The 23350-nt window shown below is 39.9% G+C and overlaps 1 protein-coding gene across 3 annotated transcripts in view; it reads left to right on the forward strand.

The window, feature by feature from the left end:
• ARHGEF28 (Rho guanine nucleotide exchange factor 28) overlaps positions 1 to 23350 on the forward strand; it is a 276756-nt gene that overhangs the window by 91395 nt on the left and 162011 nt on the right. For all 3 annotated transcript variants that reach the window (XM_074359759.1, XM_074359771.1, XM_074359768.1), the window contains one exon: positions 22397 to 22544. In XM_074359759.1, the coding sequence (XP_074215860.1) occupies positions 22397 to 22544 (148 nt within the window). The remainder of the gene's footprint in view (positions 1 to 22396; positions 22545 to 23350) is intronic.

Genomic DNA, 23350 nt, shown 5'->3' on the forward strand with positions numbered 1-23350 from the left:
AGGGAGAAATCTCTCCATGTTCAGTGCAAGTCTGAACCATTTTCATTATGGAATCATATGTGTAGGAATTCTTTCTGACAACAGGAACAGGTGGTCCTCTCCTTTAGCAATTTTAGTGGTGGAGAGAAACTTCTTTACCCCATAAGGAAGAGAGTCCATATTTGGACATTTTGAATTACTACAAATACTTTTTAAATGTGGTCTAAAATCTGTTTCTGGGCATTCTCTTCATTGGTTTTAGTTTTGCCCCTGAGACATTATATAGGGTCTCTGTTCTTATACATAATCCTTCAAAAGTTTGAGAACAGTGTTCATGCCTCCCCACTAAGTGTTCTCTCTGCCAGAGTAAAGCCCCAATTTCAACAGCCTTTCTTTACATGATGTGGGTTTGAGAGCTGTTAGCACCCTGGTGGCCCGCACCCTGGTGGCCCTCACCCTCCAGTTAAAACGTGGTGCCTCTAATTAAACAGAAAACTCTGGCTGGCTCTGCTCAGTGCAGAGGACAGTGGTCTGTTACCTTCCTTGCTGTGACCAGTGTCCTGTGGTCTCAGGTGACTGTACGTTGCTTTGGGCAGCAGTGTCACACTGTCAGCTGTCCTGATGTTGCTGCCAAACAAAATCAGCAGTCCCACTCCTGGGCATGTATCCAGACTGAATCTTAATTCAAAAAGATACATGCACCCCGATGTTTATAGATAGCCAAGGCATGGAAACAACCTAAATGTCCATTGACAGTTGACTGGATAAAGAAGTTGTGGTATATTTATACAATGAAATACTACTCAGCCATAAAAATAATAAAATAATGCCATTTGCAGCAACATGGATGGACCTGAAGATTGTCATTCTAAGTGAAGGAAGCCAGAGAGAGGAAGAAAAACACCATATGATATCACTTATTTGTGGAATCTTAAAAAAAAAAAGACAAACGAACTTAATTACAAAACAGAAGCAGACTCACAGACATAGAAAACGAACTTATGGTTACCAGCGAGGGGAGGAGGTGGCAAGGGATAAATTGGGATTTGCAGATATTAATATATATATATATAAAATAGATTAACAAGAAGTTCATACTGTATAGCACAGGGAACTATATTCAATATCATGTAGTAACTTATGGTGAAAAAGAATATGAAAATTAATATATGTATGTTTACGCATGACTGAAGCATTGTGCTGTATACCAGAAATTGACACAACACTGTAAACTGACTATACTTCAATAAAAATATATGTGTACAAAACCAAAAACGAAACCCAAAATCTCTAGACCTTTTACACATCAGTGGTGTTTGGTTCTCTTCCGTCCTCTTGTAGGCTGCTGAGTTTTCTTCAGGTACAATCAGTTCACTGATAGTTGGGAAGTTCATCTTGTTAGTGTTGGCCCTGTTCTTTCTGAAACTTGATTTGTAGTAACTGACCTTCCCAACTTTGTTCCTGCCATTTGTAAATATGATAAGGACGTTTATGCCTTCACTGAAACCATTAGGAAACATGTAGAACAGGATAGAGCCCTGCTTATTTTGGAGAAAGGCTTTCTCATTCTTAAAACAATTATTTCTTTGTTTTGTTCCGGTTAGTAAAGAAGTGGTTGGGCTAGTTGCTACTGAGCCATGGGGCATAATTGGTGGCTTCCCTTTGTGGTGTCTGCTCTTAGCTTTCCACATCATGGCTTTCCAAGCTCTTTGGTCAACTTCCTAGCTTTCTACATCTGAAAATTCAGTTTTCCTTTCAAGTCAGATGTGATATATAAATCCACTACTGGAAACTTTAAATGGTTTTAAATTATGAACTATTGGAAATAGCACAGTGCACAATATACTACAAAGCCGCCTTTGTACTTACCACGTAAAGACAAGTGGAGAGGTTAATATTCTCCCCTCCGTTCAGAATGCTAAGGAATGTTCTTAGCCACAGAGACGAGTGCACACCCTGTGCTGAACACAGGGTAGAATTCTAGGCGAGCGGAAGGTTCCCGATGGGGAACCCTGAGGAGATGGGTCGGTGAGTGAGCTGCCACGTGACTCTGGGGTGCGTTCTGCGCATCTTGCTTTCTGGGGCTGCTCTTTCCACTGTTTTTCTTATGTTTTGAAGGAGCAGTTTTGATGTAGGATGGTTGACCAGAGGTGTGTGAACTTGCCCCCCAAAACAAGAATATGGTGCTAGGTGTTAAAATGTGAGTTTTACAGCACCTCAAGGTGCAAAGAAATGGAGAATAAAGATGGCCAGAAAATGAGGAAATGGCAGAAAGCCCTGGAATTATGTAGGGGTTCATAACTATCGCTGCAGGCTGGTGGGGGTGAGCCACAGTTATATACAGCGAGAGGCCTGTCTTGTCCTCAGGGGAGGAGCGTGTAGGGGTTGCCAGTGTTAACTGCATCTCTGAGGACTTGGCCATGAGGTTGAGAGACTGCCTGGCTCAGCCTCCTCACTAGGAGTATGTGACCTCAGGTAAGTTAGCTAAGCACTCCTACCTCAGTTTCCTCATCTGTCAATGGGGGTTGTACTAGAACACCGACCTCAGGGGCTTGTTGTGGGATTACACGAGTTAACACGTGGAAAGTAGTGAGAACCAGGCTTGGCAGATGAGGGGACGGTGATACGTGGTGCTCTAATAACGAGGATGACCATGTTCAGTGCTGACTGTATTTTCAAGACCACATGCCCTGGGGTAAAGGAGGACTGTCTGCGCATGCTGCTTAGGGGGCTGCAGTGTTCACCCCCGGTGTCGACTGTCAAACGGATCAAAATATCCAGATTAGGGGGCTGGGTCGACTCGTCTGTAGGACAACACTGAATAACTGGGAAATTTTTCTCCCCAGGTTTTCCGTTTCTAAACGTCATGAGATCATCATGCTTTAATTTGTATTCTTCATTATAGCATCGCCCTTTACTTCGACGCATGGTCAGAACATGCTAAGTTTCCCGTTTGCTTGGTCCCTGATGACGCTGTAGGTGGGCTGCTGCTTCCTGATACCGCGCGGCAAGTCCTTTCCTTTCCTCAGGAAAGTGAGCACATTGCAGTTAGTAACCAGTTTCACCCAAATTCGGTGGATTTGTTTGTTTGTTTGTTTCACAGAGGAACTTCACGAGATGGGGGCTTGCCTTTTTGGGGCCTGTGAATACCCGTGAACCATCTCTGCAATAGCAATTGTTTTGATCTTGAAATAGTGGCAAGTAGTGATAGTAGACAGACCTGAATTCAAATCCCAGCCGGACCTTCTAACTTGTGCTGAGCCTCACTTTCTTCATTTATAAAATGGAAGTTACAAAAGCTACCTTGCAATGTTATTGTAAGGATTAAATGTTTATTTCCTAATAGTGGTGTCCTGCGTTTATCCTGCTCACCTTGCTGGATCCCATTGTTACCTTGAATCAGGAGGTACCTTTTGGGCAAAAAAAGGGAAATGAAAGTATTCGTCTCAGAAAGTACATTCCAGTGGACTGCTGACTCTGTGATGGATGCAACTAACAGTCAGTAGAGGTTAAAAGTATCTGCTATGGAGAGGAATTTCTTTAAAGATTGATATTTTCAGTGACTTGAAACTTTAGATTTGAAAAAGAGAAATTGATTCTTGAGGTTACGCTAAGGATTAAAAGCACCTGTTTAGAATCTTTTGGTCTTTTAATCCATGTTGAGTCTTCAAACAGCTGAAGACGAACATCTTGGATATCTTTGGAATAGTTGATACCATTGAACTGGATTATTTTTTATTGTAACGGTCGGTTGAAATTCTTTAATTTTTCTCCCTCTTTGCCTTTAAGCTTTGAGATGAAACACCTCAGATTTCTTATCTAGAGATGTAGAAAGCCCTTGGTGTTCTCCGTGACAAGAATAATCCATTTTTAGCAACTGTGTGCTCCATATGCTCAAAATTTAGCAAATTGGGTTTCAGTAGGAAAGCTTTAATTTCTCTGATTATTTGGAACATGTTTACATTGATTCAGGAGGGGTTACATGTGCTTTCCGTATATGGTCAGAAGGTTTTGGAGGTGTGTAATTTGGAAGGAGGGCGTCACCAATTAAGAAACAGTCTGTCCATGGATATAGATAACAAACCAGTAGTTCCCAGTGGGGAGATGGAAGAGGGGAGGGGCACTACAGGGGTAGGGATTAAGAGGTACAAACTGTTAAAAACAAAACAAAACAAAACAAAGCCTGTCTATCCTGTTAGAAATGAGATAACTTCAGGGCTTACTGTAATTTAAGGATTTCTTCAGTTAGACAGATGTCTTTAAAAACACAAATCATCGTTAAGTCTTGGGGGCTTGGTTTTGCTTGCCTATTAAAAAATTTTTCATGGAGAAGGGGTCTTGCATAACACTGAGAGGTATTTGGGTTTAAGAAAATATTGGGGACATTGTGACACAGTCAGTGGAGTAGCCGACAGGTTTCTGTGTTGTCATGTCCTTTGGGGGAGCCCCTCAGTTACCAGGTGGCCAGCACACTCCTCTCTGTGTTGTTGGTTTTAAAGGGATAGAGTAGTCATGGAATGAGAAGTGATGTTGTCTCTTTGACAGGTAAATCATAAAGTCACGTACCTCTGGAAAACTTTTAGCATCCATTGGTTGTGGTGCTGTGCTTTTGGGGTAATGACAAGGGGCATGATTTAATGTTCAGTGTCAGATATCTCCTTTATCATTTGGGACAACATTGAAAATAATGCAGTTTTCCTTCAGTACCTAAACAGTGCTTTACTGATGAAGCTGTTTTGTCCCAGTTTGTTTCTTTCCTGAATTAAGGGACACTTGCAGAAGTATAACTTTTGACATTATGTTTGGGGTAAAATAACTGAGAAAGTAAGGGTGTGTGTGTGTGTGTGCGCACACGCACGGGAGAGAGGGAGACAGAGACAGAGACGCACGGACAGACAGACAAGGGCAGGCAGGCAGGATGTGCTTTTGAAAATAACCCTGTGAGTGTGTTGGCACTGCTTAGCCATTGTTTATTTTCAACACAATCCCCAACTCTTGCCTCTCTTAGATTTTTTAATTTTTGCTTTTTTTTTGGGGGGGGGGGTGGAAGTGTAATAGTGTTCAGTTTTCATTAAACTGAGCCTGAGTTCTTCAATGTTCCCTGGGAATCACTCGTTGTGCCAGAGCCTATGGCAGAGATTGAGCCAATAACCAGACCTTCTCTTGGACACACAGCTGTAAAAGAGTTCCCAGTTACTCTCTGTAGCTGAGATCTTGTGAATGGAATGGGGCCAGAGGTGGGAACCAGGCTCAGGCCTGGACAGCTCTGATGCTCCATATTCTTTTTTTTTTTTTCTGGCTGGAATAACACAGGGTAATTTGGGACCCAAACTGTGGCAGAGCCACAAGGCAGCAGGAACCTGGGTCCCAGGAAAGCTCCTTGGAGAAGAGTCACCCAGGCAGCAGTGTATCCACATGGGCCCGTCTCTCGCCCGTCTGGGTCTCTGGGCGTTGTGAGGTTGCAGTGGGCCAGCATACACAAACGCCTTGTGAAGAGTGAAGCACTAAGGAAATGAAAGGGATTAGCAAGTTTAACTGCACGCTCAGCCCGTTTGGGTCGGATCTGTGTACACTGCCACCAGTGTTGTTCTTGTACCTCTGCACTCCGTGCTGAATTAGAAGGAGTAGATTCCAGTTGACTTTTGGCTGAATGGTACTTCTGGTGAAGCTAGCATTTGGCAGTTCTGTATGTAGGGCCCATTTTTCACTGGCCAAGATCCCTGAAGAGTTGACCTGAAGATTCAGAGAGAATCTTAAATAAGGGGCAAAAAAGGACAAGGCCAGAAAAGTGGGCTCCTGCATTCTAAAGCCATTGTTGGTTCTGAAGTGAGAAAGGAATCTCTGAGTGGGCCCTTCCCCTCTCCCCGCACTGTTGTACGTGCCCTAAGAAAGACAGCTGGGCCAGGATGGGGGTGCGGCCAGTAGTTGGTTGTGAGTAGTTTGAAAACACACTCTCCCCCCTTTATAATGTGTCACAAAAATACATTCTGTAGTGCTGCTTTTGCCCTTAGTTCTTGATTTTGATCACATGAGATGTTCTTGGCAGGCATTAAAATTCAGGTCCTCCTCCCTACCCTCTTTGTTTTTACAAAGATATTTCCAGATTGCAGTTCCTGCAGAATGAATATTTCGCTCTCTTTGCTCATTTTCATTTATCTGTTTTCCATCTTTCTTGCCCCTTTCCCGTTTCAGTTAAATTCCTTGTTGCTTTGTCTTTGTAGCCTGTTTCTCCCCTTACCATTGTCAACACCCCTCAGCGGACTTTCAAGTCTAGATAGCTAGCACTATTCTCTTAGAATAAACAAATAAGTAAAACAGAAAACAAAGCCACCATCTCTTGGTAGTGCGTGTTCCTCCTGAAGTCATCCATGTCATCCTTGGACATCTCTGGTCCTGAGAAGGCTCTCAGTGTAGAGTTGAACTCTGCCCTGTTCTTCCCCTCATTGTTTCCTGCCTTCCCCTTGGGGCTTGCAGATCATGTCTCACCCCTTGTCTGCATGGCGGACCCTCAGATATTTGCAACGGTGACTGTCTACCCGTGGGTCTGTTCTTCTTTGGCAAAACAGTCCTAGTTCCTTCAATTGTTCCTCGTATGACAACGTGGTTCCTGTGTCCCTGCAGCATCATTGTCATTTTCCTCTGAACATGCTGTCAGTTTTGTCTATATTTATATTAAAGTATTCCATGGCCCAGGTATGTCGGGGACAGGTACAGAGAAGAGCTGGACCATAACCATACTTAATGAAGTTACTAGGTTTTCATAAATGCGGGATCGGGCAGAATTAGCATTTTTGGGTGGCTGTTTCAGTGATAACTCATGCTAAGTTGATTATTGACTAAAATCCCCGCTGGTATCTAACTATTAAACTGCATTTTGCTTTATTCTTCATTTTTGCAGTTGATGATTTTGGAATAAATATAGGGTATTTATTCCTCAAGAAGTAATGGAAGTGTAGAGATTATTCCTTAAGTATTCTTATATCCAACCCAGTGTATTTCCTATGATGATCTGTTTAAAGTGTCAGATATTTGTTTTCAGTTTCTAGGAGTTCTGTGTTTTTATAGAATCTGTGAGTAAGTTAGTGATTTTTTTTTTTTTTTTAAAGGAATTAAGCTAAGCAACTTTTTAAAGCCTACTTCTGGCCTTTTGAGGAATCTGGAGTCATTTACTGACCTCCAGCATGAATTGTTTTTCACTCAATTCAGCTGTTGTTACTGAAACAAAGAATATTTCAATTCTATAGTGGTGAATCATTCCATCAAGTTGAAAATCAAGAAGTTTTATTTTTGTGTGTATGTTTAACCAAGTTTAATGCAGAGGTTTGAATAATTGATGCCTTTTTAATAAATATTACTTTATATATTTAACTTATGGTAATCATTCCTTTTGATTAATAATCTTGGTAATTGTGTAATTCATGTGTTTTATATCCTTGTCAGTTTTGTCTCCTTGTTCTGTCAGCTATTGAGAGAGGCACGCTAAAGTTTCCCATTTTGATTATGGATTTGTCTAATTCTCCTCTTTGGATTTGTTAATTTTTCTTTTATGTATTTTGAAACTGTATTACTAGGTGCATGCAGATTTAATACTGTATTGTCTTATTTAACTGACACTTTATGATGAAAGTTCCTCTTCCTCTAGTCACACGTCTTGGTTTATAAACTACTTTGCTATTGTTTCGGCTATGCTATCTCTCTTTTGGTTAGTGTTGCACAGTGTATCTTTCTACTTAAACTTTCTGCGTTATTTTGAAAGTGTGTCTCTTGTAAGCAACATACAAGTATTGTAACTGTTCTTGAATTAAAAATCCAAACTTGTCTATCTCAAAATTGTATTCGGATCTGTTAGTTTGTTTACATTTGATGTAGTTGCTGATGTAGTTGGATTTATATTTATTATATAAGTCTATTTTACACATGTTTTATGTTCTCCTGTCTTGTGTTTTTGGTTATTTATTTTCTGTTTCATTTTTCACTCTGTAACTTGCTGGCTATACATTCTTTTATTATTCTGTTAGTGGTTACCCTCAACTTAAAACATGTATTTGAAATTATAAATATAGTAAGATAATTATTTTTAACACATTTCCAAAACTTAGATACTCTAATTCCACTTCCCTTTTACGTTGCTGTGATCTCCATGATATTATAATTATTATTTTGTACACTAGATATTATATTTACTTACTTTGCTGTGCCTCATTGCCTCTTGCATGTCCGTATTTATGTTTGAGATCATTTTTCTTTTACTTGAATAAGTTCGTTTAGTATTTCTTTTAGTGCTGACCTACTGGCAGTGAGTTACCTCAGTATTTGTCTTAAACATTTAATTTCAGCTTCATTTTAAAGAATATTTTTGTTAGGTAGGGCATTTTAGGTCACTGGTTATTTTCTTTCATTGTTTCAAGATATTATTCCATTGCCTTCTAGCTAGAAGACATAATTCTAGCCATAATTCTCTGAGTGGTTCTGCCCTTTCTGGAGTTTTAATTATATTTTATTCTCATTTCCATTGGTTTCAGGTGCCTTTGAGACTATTAGTTTTAATTTTTCAGTCTTTATTTTCTTGTTGTTATCAGCAGGAATGTTGGTCTACACTGCTCTGTTTCATCCTGTCTAAAAAGAAGGTCATTCCTACTCCAGAGGCTGTTTCTTTTTTTCTTTTTTTGATTTTCTTTTTTAAAATACTTATTTTATCTTCTCTTTTATTTTTTGGAGGGGGAGGTAATTAGGTTAATTTATTTAGTTGTTGTTATTCATTTTAATGGAGGTACTGGGGATTGAACCCAGGACCTCATGCATACTAAGCATGTGCTCTACCACTTGAGCCGCACCCTCCCCCCTCAAAGGCTGTCCCTGAAGAAATGTCCTTATGAGTCTTTTAGTTCATTTTGGTTTACCTTCCTTAAAAAAATTGACATTCTGCTATTTTCCTCTGGATCTAACCAGTTTATATTGAACTGAATTTTGTTGACTTAGTTTTGGTTTGGATAATAAATTTGAATGATCTTGACATTTTACATTATACAAAAGATGCTTTAAACATGCCTTAAATCAGTGGTTCTTAACTTTTTTGAATCATATTCTCCTTGTACCCTCCTAGGAATCTCTGATTAAAAGACAGTCTCCCCAGATGGATGCTTAAAACTGTGCATATATATTCAGGGGATTAAGGAACATTTCTCTGACTTCCCCTTCCCTCTCCACCCCATGTCTATCCGTGGATTTCAGGATGAGAATCCTTGTATTAAGTACATAAAATCAGTGTTAAGTATAAAGATGTCGATAAGTCAATTAATACTTGAGCACTTGCTGTTTGTACAGCAACAGGTTGAGAAGAAGAGTGCCCTGGGCCTGGAACAGGAAGATGTAGATTTGATTTGTGGCTCTGCCACACACTGGACCTGATATTATCAGAGTTCTCATCTATAAAATAAAAGTTACAATAGTATTTCCTAGATGTGGGAATAAGATAAGACAATACACAAGGAAACACTTTATAAATTATGGAGTACTGTTCACATAAAAGATAATACATGTGTGTAAGTAGATATGCATTTATCTACCTATAATATGTGCATACAACATACAGGAAATAGCTTTTACAGTTTCAAACTTTGTTTTAAAGAAGTACTTCAGTTGAACACAGTAACTGGAAATAAAAGTCTTTGTGCCTACAGCACTTTCTTTGAAATTTTGCTCGAGGAATGTAAAGATAATATAACGTGGGGGTGGCGGCAGAAATCAAGAAACCCAATGCTGTTAATCTGGCTCTGGGATCCTGTCAGTGCTAGTACTAGTTAGTACCTGTACTTTTATTCACTGACCTATAACGTGGGACAATACATCTTTTTAAAATTTATTTTTCAAGGATCTTAAAACATTCAGCAACACTGTGCTTTGCAGAGAAATCTCTGGGTAGAATTACTGGGTTTTTCTGTTGTTACTGTAAAGAGGACAAGTTTCAAATACTTAAAACCAAGAATTAAATTTGATAGTTCACTTAGAGCATTATATTTATAGTATGATAATGGTTTTAGTGGCATGTATTAGAAAACGTTCATTATAATATTTAACATGTCAATTAACATTTACCTTCAATAAACAACAAGGTCCTACTGTACAGCACAGGGAACTATGTGCAATGTCTTATAATAACCTAATAATGAAAGAGAATGTGGAAAAGAATATATATGTATAACTGAATAATTATGTTGGACACCAGAAAGTAACACAACATTGTAGATATACCATACTTCAATATAAAGAAACCTTCATTGTGCTTCTGTCAAAAATCATCCCATGTAAAGGCTGTGTAGAATACTAGAATATCTTAAAGGGCAGAACAGTCTTACTGTCACATGAAAAGGTGACAATTATCAATAAAAAGCACTTAATAAATTCTCATTTTTGTTTGTTACAATAAAAGCTAGTGTTCATAACGTTTTTTGAATCTTTAGATGCCTTTGAGAATATGATGAAACTGTAAACCTTTCCTTAGAAAATTGGGCACACATGCACATAAACAATTTTGCTAACAACTTTAAGAAGTTCTCAGGCCACCCATAACCCCATATGGACTCACCATAAAAAGATCTACACTTTGTTCTCATTGTCATCACTTGAAACAATACTATTTGTTCACTGCCCAATCATGCCAGGTATTTTAGAAACGACATAGTTAAAAGGCTGTTGTCCAGAAAATGACATTGTTATTAACAAAATATTTACAGTTATATTGTTTGTGTATATATATATATATACACGGTTATATACACTATCTATAGAGGGTGGAAGAACTTACTACAAGAATACCCAGGACCAGGATAATACAGCCACCAAGCTATTCAGGGTGTTAGAGACATTGAATTTGAGACCATTATAGAGTAATGAAAAAATATTTAGAATGTGCTTATCAATGTCGATGTCCATTTCCATCTTAAATGCCATTGGAAGAGGAGTTAAGAGAGTCGAATGAAGGTGGCAAAAACATTGAGTACCTTTTTGGTTCTTTGAGAAGAAATCCATAGGTGTCACAGCATTTCAGCAGAAGGCTTGGTCTTTGAGAATTATTGATGAGTTTTACAAATAGAATTTCTCTAGGGGGATGCTTGATAGTAAAAAGAAAATGTTGGTTTAATACGCATGATGTTTTTGTTTGTGCTTATATTGAGAGTACTCAGTGTGATTATGCTTAGTTACGTTTTTCTCCTTTGCGTACACTTTGTTACTTCTGTTGTCCGAGTTACCTGGCCTTCAGTGGTCTTACCTGAGTGTTTGAGTGCTTTTTATTTGGTCATGAGTAGTAGGTGGTACACATTCACTCGTCAGAAGGGGAAGGGGATCATTTTGATATTGCTCTCAATTGATTCATTAGGGAAAGTGAAAATTTTGACCTCCTGAAGGCAAAGGTGAATTTAAATGTGAATAGAAAGGGAAGATTAGAGTTCCTTAAATCAAAATTTAATCAGGCCAACTAACAATGCGGACACCATTTAGTAATAGGCTTTTATAAAAGTAGGCAATACATTTCAGTGGCAATGGAAAAATATGAATTAATCAGTGAAGAAACGTTTATTAAATGTTAACTTGGGAAACAATAAAAAAGAAAGTTTTGGCAAAGTTGGGATAAAAATGATACTCTTGACCAACCAGCGCAGGTAGTGACGCAAGTTGACACATTTTTGGAAAGCAGTCTCACAATTGTGACAATTGTGCCCTTCTTGGCCTCATTTCTTGAATTTTATTCTAAAAAAGTAATTTAAAGTATAAAAACAATATACATGAAAATATTTATTGTATTTTTTACAATGTTAAGCTAGAAATGCTCTACATGTACAACAGTAGAGGAATGATTAAGTTAAGTTATGGAACATCAAATCTTTCATGGAATGCAATTGAAAATGGTGCCAAAAATTGTAACAGCATGGAAAAATGCTTTTTTTTTTTTTTTAACATTTTTTATTGATTTATAATCATTTTACAATGTTGTGTCAAATTCCAGTGTTCAGCACAATTTTTCAGTTATTCATGGACATATACACACTCATTGTCACATTTTTTTCTCTGTGAGTTATCATAACATTTTGTGTATATTTCCCTGTGCTATACAGTGTAGTCTATTCTGCAGTTTTGAAATCCCAGTCTATCCCTTCCCACCCTCCACCCCCCTGGTAACCACAAGTCTGTATTCTCTGTCTGTGAGTCTATTTCTGTCCTTTATTTACGCTTTGTTTTTGTTTGTTTGTTTGTTTTTGTTTTTGTTTTTTAGATTCCACATATGAGCGATCTCATATGGTATTTTTCTTTCTCTTTCTGGCTTACTTCACTTAGAATGACATTCTCCAGGAGCATCCATGTTGCTGCAAATGGCATTATGTTGTCGGTTTTTATGGCTGAGTAGTATTCCATTGTATAAATATACCACCTCTTCTTTATCCAGTCACCTGTTGATGGACATTTAGGCTGTTTCCATGTTTTGGCTATTGTAAATAGTGCTGCTATGAACATTGGGGTGCAGGTGTCATCCTGAAGTAGATTTCCTTCTGGATACAAGCCAGGAGTGGGATTCCTGGGTCATATGGTAAGTCTATTCCTAGTCTTTTGAGGAATCTCCACACTGTTTTCCACAGTGGCTGCACCAAACTGCATCCCCACCAGCAGTGTAGGAGGGTTCCCCTTTCTCCACAGCCTCTCCAGCATTTGTCATTTGTGGATTTTTGAATGACGGCCATTCTGACTGGTGTGAGGTGATACCTCATTGTAGTTTTGGTTTGCATTTCTCTGATAATTAGTGATATTGAGCATTTTTTCATGTGCTTTTTGATCATTTGTATGTCTTCCTTGGAGAATTGCTTGTTTAGGTCTTCTGCCCATTTTTGGATTGGGTTGTTTATTTTTTTCTTATTGAGTCGTATGAGCTGCTTACATATTCTGGAGATCAAGCCTTTGTCGGTTTCACTTGCAAAAATTTTCTCCCATTCCGTAGGTTTTCTTCTTGTTTTATTTCTGGTTTCCTTTGCTGTGCAGAAGCTTGTAAGTTTCATTAGGTCCCATTTGTTTATTCTTGCTTTTATTTTTTCTAGGAGAAAATTTTTGAAATGTATGTCAGATAATGTTTTGCCTATGTTTTCCTCTAGGAGGTTTATTGTATCTTGTCTTATGTTTAAGTCTTTAATCCATTTTGAGTTGATTTTTGTATATGGTGTAAGGGAGTGTTCTAGCTTCATTGTTTTACATGCTGCTGTCCAGTCTTCCCAACACCATTTGCTGAAGAGACTGTCTTTATTCCAATGTATATTCTTGCCTCCTTTGTCAAAGATGAGTTGACCAAAAGTTTGTGGGTTCATTTCTGGGCTCTCTATTCTGTTCCATTGGTCTATATGTCTGTTTTGGTACCAATACCATGCTGTCTTGATGACTGTAGCTCTATAGTATTGTCTGAAGTCTGGGAGAGTTATTCCTCCAGCCTCTTTCTTTTTCTTCAATAATGCTTTGGCAATTCTAGGTCTTTGATGGTTCCATATGAATTTTATTATGATTTTTTCTAGTTCTGTGAAATATGTCCTGGGTAATTGGATAGGGATTGCATTAAATCTGTAGATTGCCTTGGGCAGTGTGACCATTTTAACAATATTGATTCTTCCAATCCAAGAGCATGGAATATCTTTCCATTTTTTAAAGTCTTCTTTAATTTCCTTCATCAATGGTTTATAGTTTTCTGTGTATAATTCTTTCACCTCCTTGGTTAGATTTATTCCCAGATATTTTATTACTTTGGGTGCTATTTTAAAGGGGATTGTTTCTTTACTTTCTTCTTCTGTTGATTTATCATTAGTGTAAAGAAATGCAACTGATTTTTGAACGTTAATTTTGTAACCTGCTACCTTGCTGAATTCTTCAATCAGCTCTAGTAGCTTTTGTGTGGACCTTTTAGGGTTTTCTATATATGGTAACATGTCATCAGCATATAATGACACTTTTACCTCTTCTTTTCCAATGTGGATCCCTTTTATTTCTTTCTCTTGCCTGACTGCTGTGGCTAGGACTTCCAGGACTATGTTGAATAGGAGTGGTGATAGTGGGCATCCTTGTCTTGTCCCGGATTTTAGTGGGAAGCTTTTGAGTTTTTCATCGTTGAGTACTATGCTGGCTGTAGGTTTGTCATATATAGCTTTTATTATGTTGAGATATGTTCCCTCTATACCCACTTTGGCGAGAGTTTTTATCATAAATGGGTGTTGAATTTTATCAAATGCTTTTTCTGCATCGATTGAGATGATCATGTGGTTTTTGTCCTTTCTCTTGTTGATGTGATGTATTACACTGATTGATTTGCGTATGTTGAACCAGCCTTGTGTCCCTGGGATGAACCCCACTTGGTCATGATGTATAATCTTTTTTATGTGTTGTTGGATTCTATTTGCTAAAATTTTGGTGAGGATTTTGGCGTCTATGTTCATCAGTGATATTGGCCTATAATTCTCTTTTTTTGTAGTGTCTTTGCCTGGTTTTGGTATCAGGGTGATGGTGGCTTCATAGAATGAGTTTGGGAGTAATCCCTACTTTTCAATCGTCTGGAAGAGTTTGAGAAGGACTGGTATGAGTTCTTCTTTGTATGTTTGGTAGAATTCCCCGGTGAAGCCGTCCGGTCCTGGACTTTTATTTGTAGGGAGGTTTTTAATTGCTATTTCTATTTCCTTTCTAGTGATCGGATTGTTCAAGTGTTCAGATTCTTCTTGATTCAGTTTTGGTGGACAGTATGTTTCCAGAAACTTGTCCATCTCCTCTAGGTTATCCAGTTTGGTTCCATATAGTTTTTCATAATATTCTCGTATGATATTCTGTATTTCTATTTTGTTTGTTGTAATTTCTCCATTTTCCTTTCTTATTTTGCTAATTTGTGCTCTCTCTTTTTTCTTCTTTGTGAGTTTGGCCAGAGGTTTGTCAATTTTATTTACTTTTTCAAAAAACCAGCTTTTGGTTTGGTTGATTTTTTCTATGGTCTTGTTAATCTCTATTGTATTTAATTCCCCTCTGATCTTTATTATTTCCTTCCTTCTGCTGCTTTTTGGGGCTTTTTGTTCTTCTTTTTCTAATTCATTCAGGTGGTGGGTTAAATTGTTTATTTGAGATTGTTCTTCTTTTTTGAGGAAGGCCTGTATCGCTATAAACTTCCCTCTTAGCACTGCCTTTGCTGTGTCCCATAGGTTTTGAGTGGTTGTGCTTTCATTATCATTTGTCTCAAGGTATTTTTTAATTTCAGCTTTGATTTCCTCATTGATCCATTGTTTTTTCAATAACATATTGTTTAATCTCCATGCTTTCCTTTTTTTCTCCTTTGTTTCTCTGTTGTTGATTTCCAGTTTCATGGCATTGTGGTCAGTAAAGATGCTTGAGATAATTTCTATCTTCTTAAAATTGTTGAGGTTTCTTTTGTGCCCAAGTACATGATCGATCCTGGAAAATGTTCCATGTGCACTTGAAAAGAATGTATATCCTATTTTTGGGGGGTGTAATGCTCTGAAAATATCCACCAAATCTAGTTTTTCTATTGTAGTATTTAATTTCTCTGTTGCCTTGTTTATTTTCTGTCTGGAAGATCTGTCTAGTGATGTTAATGCAGTGTTAAAATCTCCAACTATGATTGTATTCCCATCAATATCCCCCTTTATCTCTGTTAGTAATTCTTGTATGTACTTGTATAGGTGCTCCTATATTGGGTGCATATATATTAACGAGTGTAATATCCTCATCTTGTATCACTCCTTTAATCATTATAAAATGTCCTTCTTTATCTTTCTTTATGGCCTTTGTTTTAAAGTCTATTTTGTCTGAAATCAGTACTGCAACACCTGCTTTTTTGGCTTTTCCATTTGCATGGAATATCCTTTTCCATCCTTTCACTCTCAATCTATATGTGTCCTTCTCCCTAAAGTGGGTCTCTTGTATGTAGCATATTGAAGGTTCTTGCTTTATTATCCAGTCTGCCACTCTGTGTCTTTTGACTGGAGCATTTAGTCCATTAACATTTACAGTAATTAATGATAGATGTGTGTTTATTGCCATTTTGAACTTATCTTTGCAGTTGAATTGGTATATCCTCTTTGTTCCTTTCTTCTTCCTTTTGTGGTTTGGTAATTTTCCTTTGTATTATCATGGATTTTATTTAATTTTTGTGACTCCTTTGTAAATTTTTGGCTTGTGGTTACCCTTTTTTGTAAATCTGTCAACCCATTACTATAACTGTTTTTATTAAACTGATAGTAACATGATCTGAAACCCATCCTACTGTTAAAAAAATTTAAAAAAGAAAGAAAAAAATATTCTATATTTCCCTGCCTCCCTCTCCCACTCTCAGTGATTTGTATGTCTTCTTTTATAATTTCATGTTTACTTTATTTGTAATTCATGAGTTATTACCTTTCCAGTTGTGTGTTTCTCATTTCTGTAGCATCCTGCTGCTTTTCTATTTAGAATAGCCCTTTCAATATTTCTTTTAGCATGGGTTTAGTGTTGCTAAACTCCTGCAGCTTTTTTTTTTTTTTTTTTGTCTGTGAAACTCTTTATTTCTCCTTGTATCCTCAAGGATAGCCTTGCTGGATAAAGGATCCTAGGCTGCATCTTTTTTTTCATTCAGGGCTTTGAATATATCTTGCCACTCCCTTCTGGCCTGTAGTGTTTGTGTAGAGAAATCAGCTGAGAGCCTTATGGGGGTTCCCTTGTAACTTACTCTTTGCTTTTCTCTTGCTGCCTTTAGAATCATTTCTTTATCCTTGACTCTGGCCATCTTGATTATGATATGTCTTGGTGTGGGTCTATTTGGGTTCTTCCTGTTTGGGACCCTCTGAGCTTCCTGTACTTGGATATCTGATTCCTTCTTTAAGTTTGGGAAGTTTTCAGTCATGATTTCTTCAAAAACCTTTTCAATCCCCTTTGATCTTTCTTCTCCTTCTGGGACCCCTATTATGCGAAGATTGGGACACTTTATATGATCCCATAGGTCCCTTATGCTATTTTCATTATTTTTTATTTGCTTCTCTTGTAGTTCTTCTGAATGGGTGCTTTCTATTGCCCTGTCTTCTAGATCACTAATTCGTTCCTCTGCATTATCTAGTCGGCTTTGCACAGCTATTAGATCATTCCTCATCTCTGTCAATGAGTTTACCCATTCTACTTGGCTCTTCTTTATAGCTTCAATTTCATTTTTGACATATTTTATATCTCTAAACACTATCTCTTTTAATTCCTTCAGCAATTCGATCACTCCTTTTTTGAAATCTTGATCTAGTAGGCTATCGATATCTATTTCGTTCATCTTTCTTTCAGGGGATTTCTCTTGTTCTTTTAATTGGGAAAGGTTTTTCTGCTTCTTCATCTTGCTCATACCTCTTTGGCACTGTGGTTTATGGAGTATCAGTTGTTTATTTTGGTCCTTAAGGATTTTATCTATCTGATGCCTATTTAGGAATAGAACTTAGGAAAAAAAGAAAAAAAAATAAGAGAGAGAGAGAAAGAATTTTAAAAGAAGGGAGAAAGAGAGTTTGAAAACAGTGTATAATGAATAATAGAAGAGTGAGTTGAAGCAGAGTATTAATCGGGTTGAGACGTCCTTTTAAAACCTTTACAAAAAAGGGGGGGGGGAGATGAATAGATGTATTTGAAACCTGTGTCTAATCAATAGCAGGACATCAAAACCCAAGAGAAATAGAAATGAATTAAGAAGTAAAGATTTAGAAAGTAATAGAAAATAGAACAGGTAAAAACAGATTTAAAAAAAAAAAGGGGGGGGGGTTTGTTGGTGTTCTCCTAGAGTCTGTGTGCTTTTAATGTGAAGTCTTTCTGTCTTCATCCTGTTTTGGAAGCTCAGCTTGCTGTTTTCAGAGGCCCTCCGTTGGCGCCCTCTTCTGTGCTGCTCCCAGCACCTGTGGGCAAGCAGATCGCGCCTCCTCCTAACACTGGGTCAGGTGCAGCTCTCTGCTGTGGGCGGGCGGGTTGCTGCCCCTCCGGATGCCGCAGTCAGATGTTGCAGACTGGCCAGGTAGGAGGGCGGGTCGTGCCCCCTCCCAGCACCTCGGTCAGGGGCTCTGTTCCTGCCCGAAAGGCGGGGGGGGGGGGGGCGCTCTCCCTCTACCTGCGCCGCCGGTAGCTCCGCTTTCTGTGCGGCTGCGCGCTCCGCCCTGGTCGGCGCTCCGCGGGTGGGCTCAGGGAAGACCGAGGGACAGCCCTGTCCCTGCTCCGAGCCAAAACCCAGCTCCTTGTTTGTCTTTGTGGAGCAAGTTCTCTGAGGGACCAGGATGGAAGGATCCTATCTGCCCCGGGCTGCAGGCCAGTCTCAGTCTGGCCTTTGAGGCTGCTAAGCCCTTCAGTGCGGATGCAGGTTTCGCTCCCGCCCCCGCCTGGGTGCTCAGCACCGAGGATGTGGCGGCTGTGCCTGAGCCCCGCCTCTCTTCCCCCGAAAACTTTCCGGGGGTTTTCAGAGATGGGGTTGTGCACCCTTCCCCGGAGAGCACATCAACCTTGCTGTTTTATGGAGGGCCCAGGTTGTTCTGCCCTGTGCACCCACAGCCACGGCGCGCAGCCCCTTGCGTTCACCCGGGGCTGCCTCCGTGCAGCCGCCCCCGTCCTCCGCCCGGCTTGTGCAGCCTGGCCTTGCCCGCGGCTGCCGGCCCGCGTCTCAGGCTGGGTGTCGGGGGGGACGCTCTATGCCCGTTTAACTTAGTTCTGTTAGTCAGGGGCTGCTCTGTACAGATCCGAGCCTCGGAGCCTCCCCCTCCGTCCCGCTGGCCTCTCAGTTGGAGAGGGGAGACCCAGCGAGCGAGCGCCAGTCCTCCTTTGCCGCTCCCTCCCCGCGGGACCCGTCCCGCGCTGCTTTGCCTTTTGTTCTTTCTTTTTTCCTTTTCTCCTACCAGATTTTTGGCGTCTTTATCTTTTGAAGAGGGCGATGTTCTGTCGGAGTTCCACAGGTGCTCTGGTTGGCTGAGTGGGTCTGTAGATGTGGGTCTTGGTGTATTTGTGGGAGAGGGTGACCTGCGAGCGTATTCCGCCATCTTCTCCCGGAAGCATGAAAAATGCTTTTGATAGAAGAGAGAACACAACTGTACATGTGGCTATGCCATGAGTATGGTTATGTAATAATTAGCTGTGCATTGAACAAAAACTAGAAGGAAATGGAAAAAAAAAGTTTGATAAATTAGGGTGGTGTCAGAATATATGAAATTTAGGTATCTTTAATTGTTGTCTTTTGTTCAATAATGAAAAGTTCAAGACAATTTTCTAATTTTATGCACTTATGGATTATGTTCAATATTGAATTAATTGGGAATTTAAGTATTTGGTGTGAAGAATTTTTTTTGCCCTTAATGGACAGCTGCTGTTTCAGAATGATTTATTGAGTAGTTCATTCTTTCCCCACTGATTTGAAATGCCGCCTTTATTATTACTTAATTTCCCTGACAGGGGCAAGTTGTGATCCCTCCCCCCACAGCTCAAAACATTATTCTCTTTCTCAAAACTTTTGTTTCTAGTCTTGTGAGTTGACTCTTCCAGATGAACTTTAGAATATGCTTGTTGAGTTTCATTTGACAAATTTGGTTTGGATTTTGATTAGAGTATATTAAATCTATAGATTAATTTGGGAAGATAATTTGGGAAGATAATATTATACCTCTTATTGTTTCCAGAAGTTTCAGTAAAATAGCCGAGTGGTTTTTTAACTTGGGATACGGTGAATTGATAGAAAGGTGGTAGCACATCTCTTGTTTTTTGTTTTGCGTAGAAGAAGAGTGATTTCAATATTGATGCCAACATTCACTTTACAAAAGTTTATAGTTTTCAGTGGCCTAAAACAAAGTATGCAGTTGACTCCAGATGGGGAAGGGACGGAGGCACACTGGAATTCTGTAAATTGGAATTTATCTTTGCCATCAATAAAATTAGTGGCCTTTTAAGAAAAGTAGATTTTGAGTGGCCACAGTGATTAGAAAGTCCTCAATCTTAGTCAAAAATTATCACCGGCGGCTGTCTTGCTATTTATGCTGTACGTGTCCCTCAGCACATTTGTAGAAGCCCGTTCCTCCCGCTGGCCTTCTTTGTAGCTTTATCTAAATCTCCTTCGAGCTTTGTCTAACTTTTCTTAATGAAAATGTTCATGTTCTTTTCCATGCGTATTTTCTTTCCCAGTCTTCCTCTCCTGCCACGTCCCCCTCCACGCCTCCCAGTCCCTTTCCATCTCATTGGGTCTCTCTGTTGGTTTCTGTAACACCCCTCCGTCCTTCTCCTGTGACACTCTTCGCCGCAGCTTCCTGATCTCCGTGATTAGCAAGTGAGCGACTCCTCTTAGTGCTGAATATTACTCTTAGTGCTAGGACTGCTGGGCACCTCTCTTTAATGGACATGCCATTTCTGACATGAATGTTTATCTTTTGACCAATGTACAGCACAGTGTGATCTTGAAAGGGAGGCATAACTGAATTGTGAAACTGTACTGTTTGGGGTTGTGTTGCATTGGAAAGGGTTGCAATTAAACTCTTTCATTAGTCATTGTCCTAGTTCACCTACCAAATAAAATAGTAATATGATCGTTGTTTTGAATAGATACGGATTAGATATCCTTGTGATCTGTGAAAAAATTTGGTCTGCTTATATAATTTATTTTCTAACATTAAAAAAAGTATCACCAACAGGTCAGTCCAGGTTCTGTCTATGGATAATCAATAGTCTCTTTAGAAACCAGGAATGTGACTAAAGCAAGCTTGTCTTCCTTTTTTAGGAAATGGAATTTCGTCTAAGTTTCTTCTCTGTCATTTCAGACATTTGTTGTTTTTTTGCTTTTCAGATCCTCTTTCTGAACTTTTTTTTTGAAGCTATTGCATAGTGGATTTTTCCTGGCATGTTACTTTCTATTGATTGTGTGTGTGTGGTGTGTGTGCATGTGTGCTCACACACCTGCTCACACACAGAGAAAGTCTAATTCAAAATTGTGAGCTAGTGGTTTTTTTTCAGAGCTCCACACTTTGTATTTATACCTGTTCATGGTTCAAGATGATGTTTCATGTGTGTGATGATTGCAAACCATCTAGAAAACTAGGAAAACATAGCCTTTTCGTTTCTAGAATTTTAGATGAAATAACCATGTGATTACGGGAAAGAGGAGGTCCGCACTGATCTTGTTTCTGGTCCTGGCTGGCCTAACTCTTGGTATTTTACACTAACACCCAGCAAAGGCCAGCATATGTCAGGGAGACTGTGGAGACTCCTCTGTGTTCACTTTTTCCCCCTGTCGCAGGGTGAGGAGCTCTCGAAGAGTGGGTGTGTTTTTGTAGGGCAAGCACATAAAAGCCCAGCTGCTTTTCCACAGTGGGCTGAGCTCTGGAGGCCCTCCAAAGTGGGTGACCCTTTCCACCTCCTGGTTTCCATTTCCCTGCCACTCCCACAGGCTGGGTGGAATGCACCTGCTCCCCGGAGGCCCCTGTTCTATTGCCTTTTTGTGTTTGAGGGGAGGGAGTGTCCCGAATCCTTGGAGTCCTCCGGGTCCCAAGACCACCTGGCCGGCTCATCCACTGTGGCCACCTTGGTGGCAGCATTGCTGAAGGAGCCCCAACACACCACCTCTGGATGGTAACATCCCGGGGAGCACTGGCCTGCTGCCCACTCCCTCGACCTGCCTGCCTGCCTGCCTGCCTTCTTTCCTTCCTTCCTTCCTTCCTTCCTTCCTTCCTTCCTTCCTTCCTTCCTTCCTTCCTCAGAGTGTGCCCCAGTGACCCAGGGTGGCAGCTCCTCTCCTTGGGACCAGGATACTTAGCTGGGCTTTGTGCCAACCAGAAGCTTTCAAGAGAAAGCCTGAGGTCAGGCTGAATGAGACAGAGGACTTGGACATCTCTCAGAGAAGACAAACAGCAGCGGGAAAGGCACAGCAAGTGTTGGATCGCGTGGTGCTATTTGTTTGGCAATGTTTGTGAATATTTCAAATTCTTACAACCCCCTGTGATCCAGTACAGAGTCAGGCCATAGCTAAGAATAATTATTTTGAAGTTTTATACTATAGTGGTGTCTCAGGTACAGGAAAAAATAAATATAGGCAATGATGTCCATCAGGTAGGAATTCAAACAAGGTAAAAGACAACAAAGTATCATATTTACACATCTAGTAAATAAAATTCTTCCGTATGCGCTGAGCTTCTTCAAGTTTAAAAACAGAACAAACCAGCTCTGATACCCATACTTAAATATATCAGAAATCATCTCCCTGTTGTTCGAAACATTGTTGCTGGGAGGAGGGTTCCTGGTATTTGAGCTCACCCACGTGACGTGAGCATAACAAAGGGCCCAGTTTTGGACTGGGGCCCTTTTTATTGTGGTTTCTTAGGGCCAGGACAAGGAAGTATGACAATGCCCTGACTTACTCATTTTTTTCCAGGGGCAGATGACGGTCTATGCGAAGTTTGGCAAAAACGTTTATCTTCCTAAAGATGCCGAGTTTTACTTTATTTATAACGGATCTCGTCAGAGACACGTCGTGATTGCAGAGCGCACAGAGGATAATGTTCTGCAATCCAGTGTTCCAGGTGAGGTGTCCTCTTGATTGAGCAATTGGGAAATGTCTTTTGGCATCTTCACAGCGCTCCAAGGTGGGAGGGGTATGAGTGAGTGTGTATGTGTGTGCGAGAGCGTGAATGTGTGTATGTGTGTAAGGAAGGGCACTCACACTGGATTATCCCACGTCTGAGGCTCTTCCAGGTGTGTCTGCAGCCCCCTGAGCAACCTCAACATAGACCTAACTCTCCAGGTTGGGTGTGCCTTGGATGCAGTCCGGTGGAGGAGATGCTCTGTCTCAGTATCACCCTCTGTGGTCCCAGGGCTGTTGCCTGGGATGGTTGAGGCAGATCTGAGATATCTGACAGTTCATTCTCTCTTCCTCATTCTCCAGGGGTCAGTCTAGCAACCTCTCTCTGCTTTGCTCCCTTTGGTGGCTGGAGTTCCTTCCTTGGCACCCTGTTCATCCAGATGCTTTCTTACTGGATCTCAGGCTTCAGAACTTTCTCTTCCCACCATAAAATGTTCACATTCCAAAACCTGTAATTCTCCCTGATATCTTCAAGTACCACAGGGACAGATGACAAATTAATATGTTACCATGAGCCCTTCTCGGATACAGTTGTTTTGTATTTTCGTTGGCATGTGGGCTGTACATCTGAGACATCGAACTCTAGCCTAAAGGTATAATCAAGATGTCATAACCTGCAGGAAAGGAGGGTTTTTGTTCTTGTTTGTTGATTGGTCAGTTTTCTTTAACTTGTGGGTCTTTCAAGACCTCTTAAAATATACAGGGAATTTTTTAAATAGGTAAGACTGGCCTCATTTTTAAAAGAAA

Source organism: Camelus bactrianus, chromosome 3 (assembly GCF_048773025.1).
Source record: "Camelus bactrianus isolate YW-2024 breed Bactrian camel chromosome 3, ASM4877302v1, whole genome shotgun sequence".
Classification (NCBI taxonomy): Eukaryota; Metazoa; Chordata; class Mammalia; order Artiodactyla; family Camelidae; genus Camelus; species Camelus bactrianus.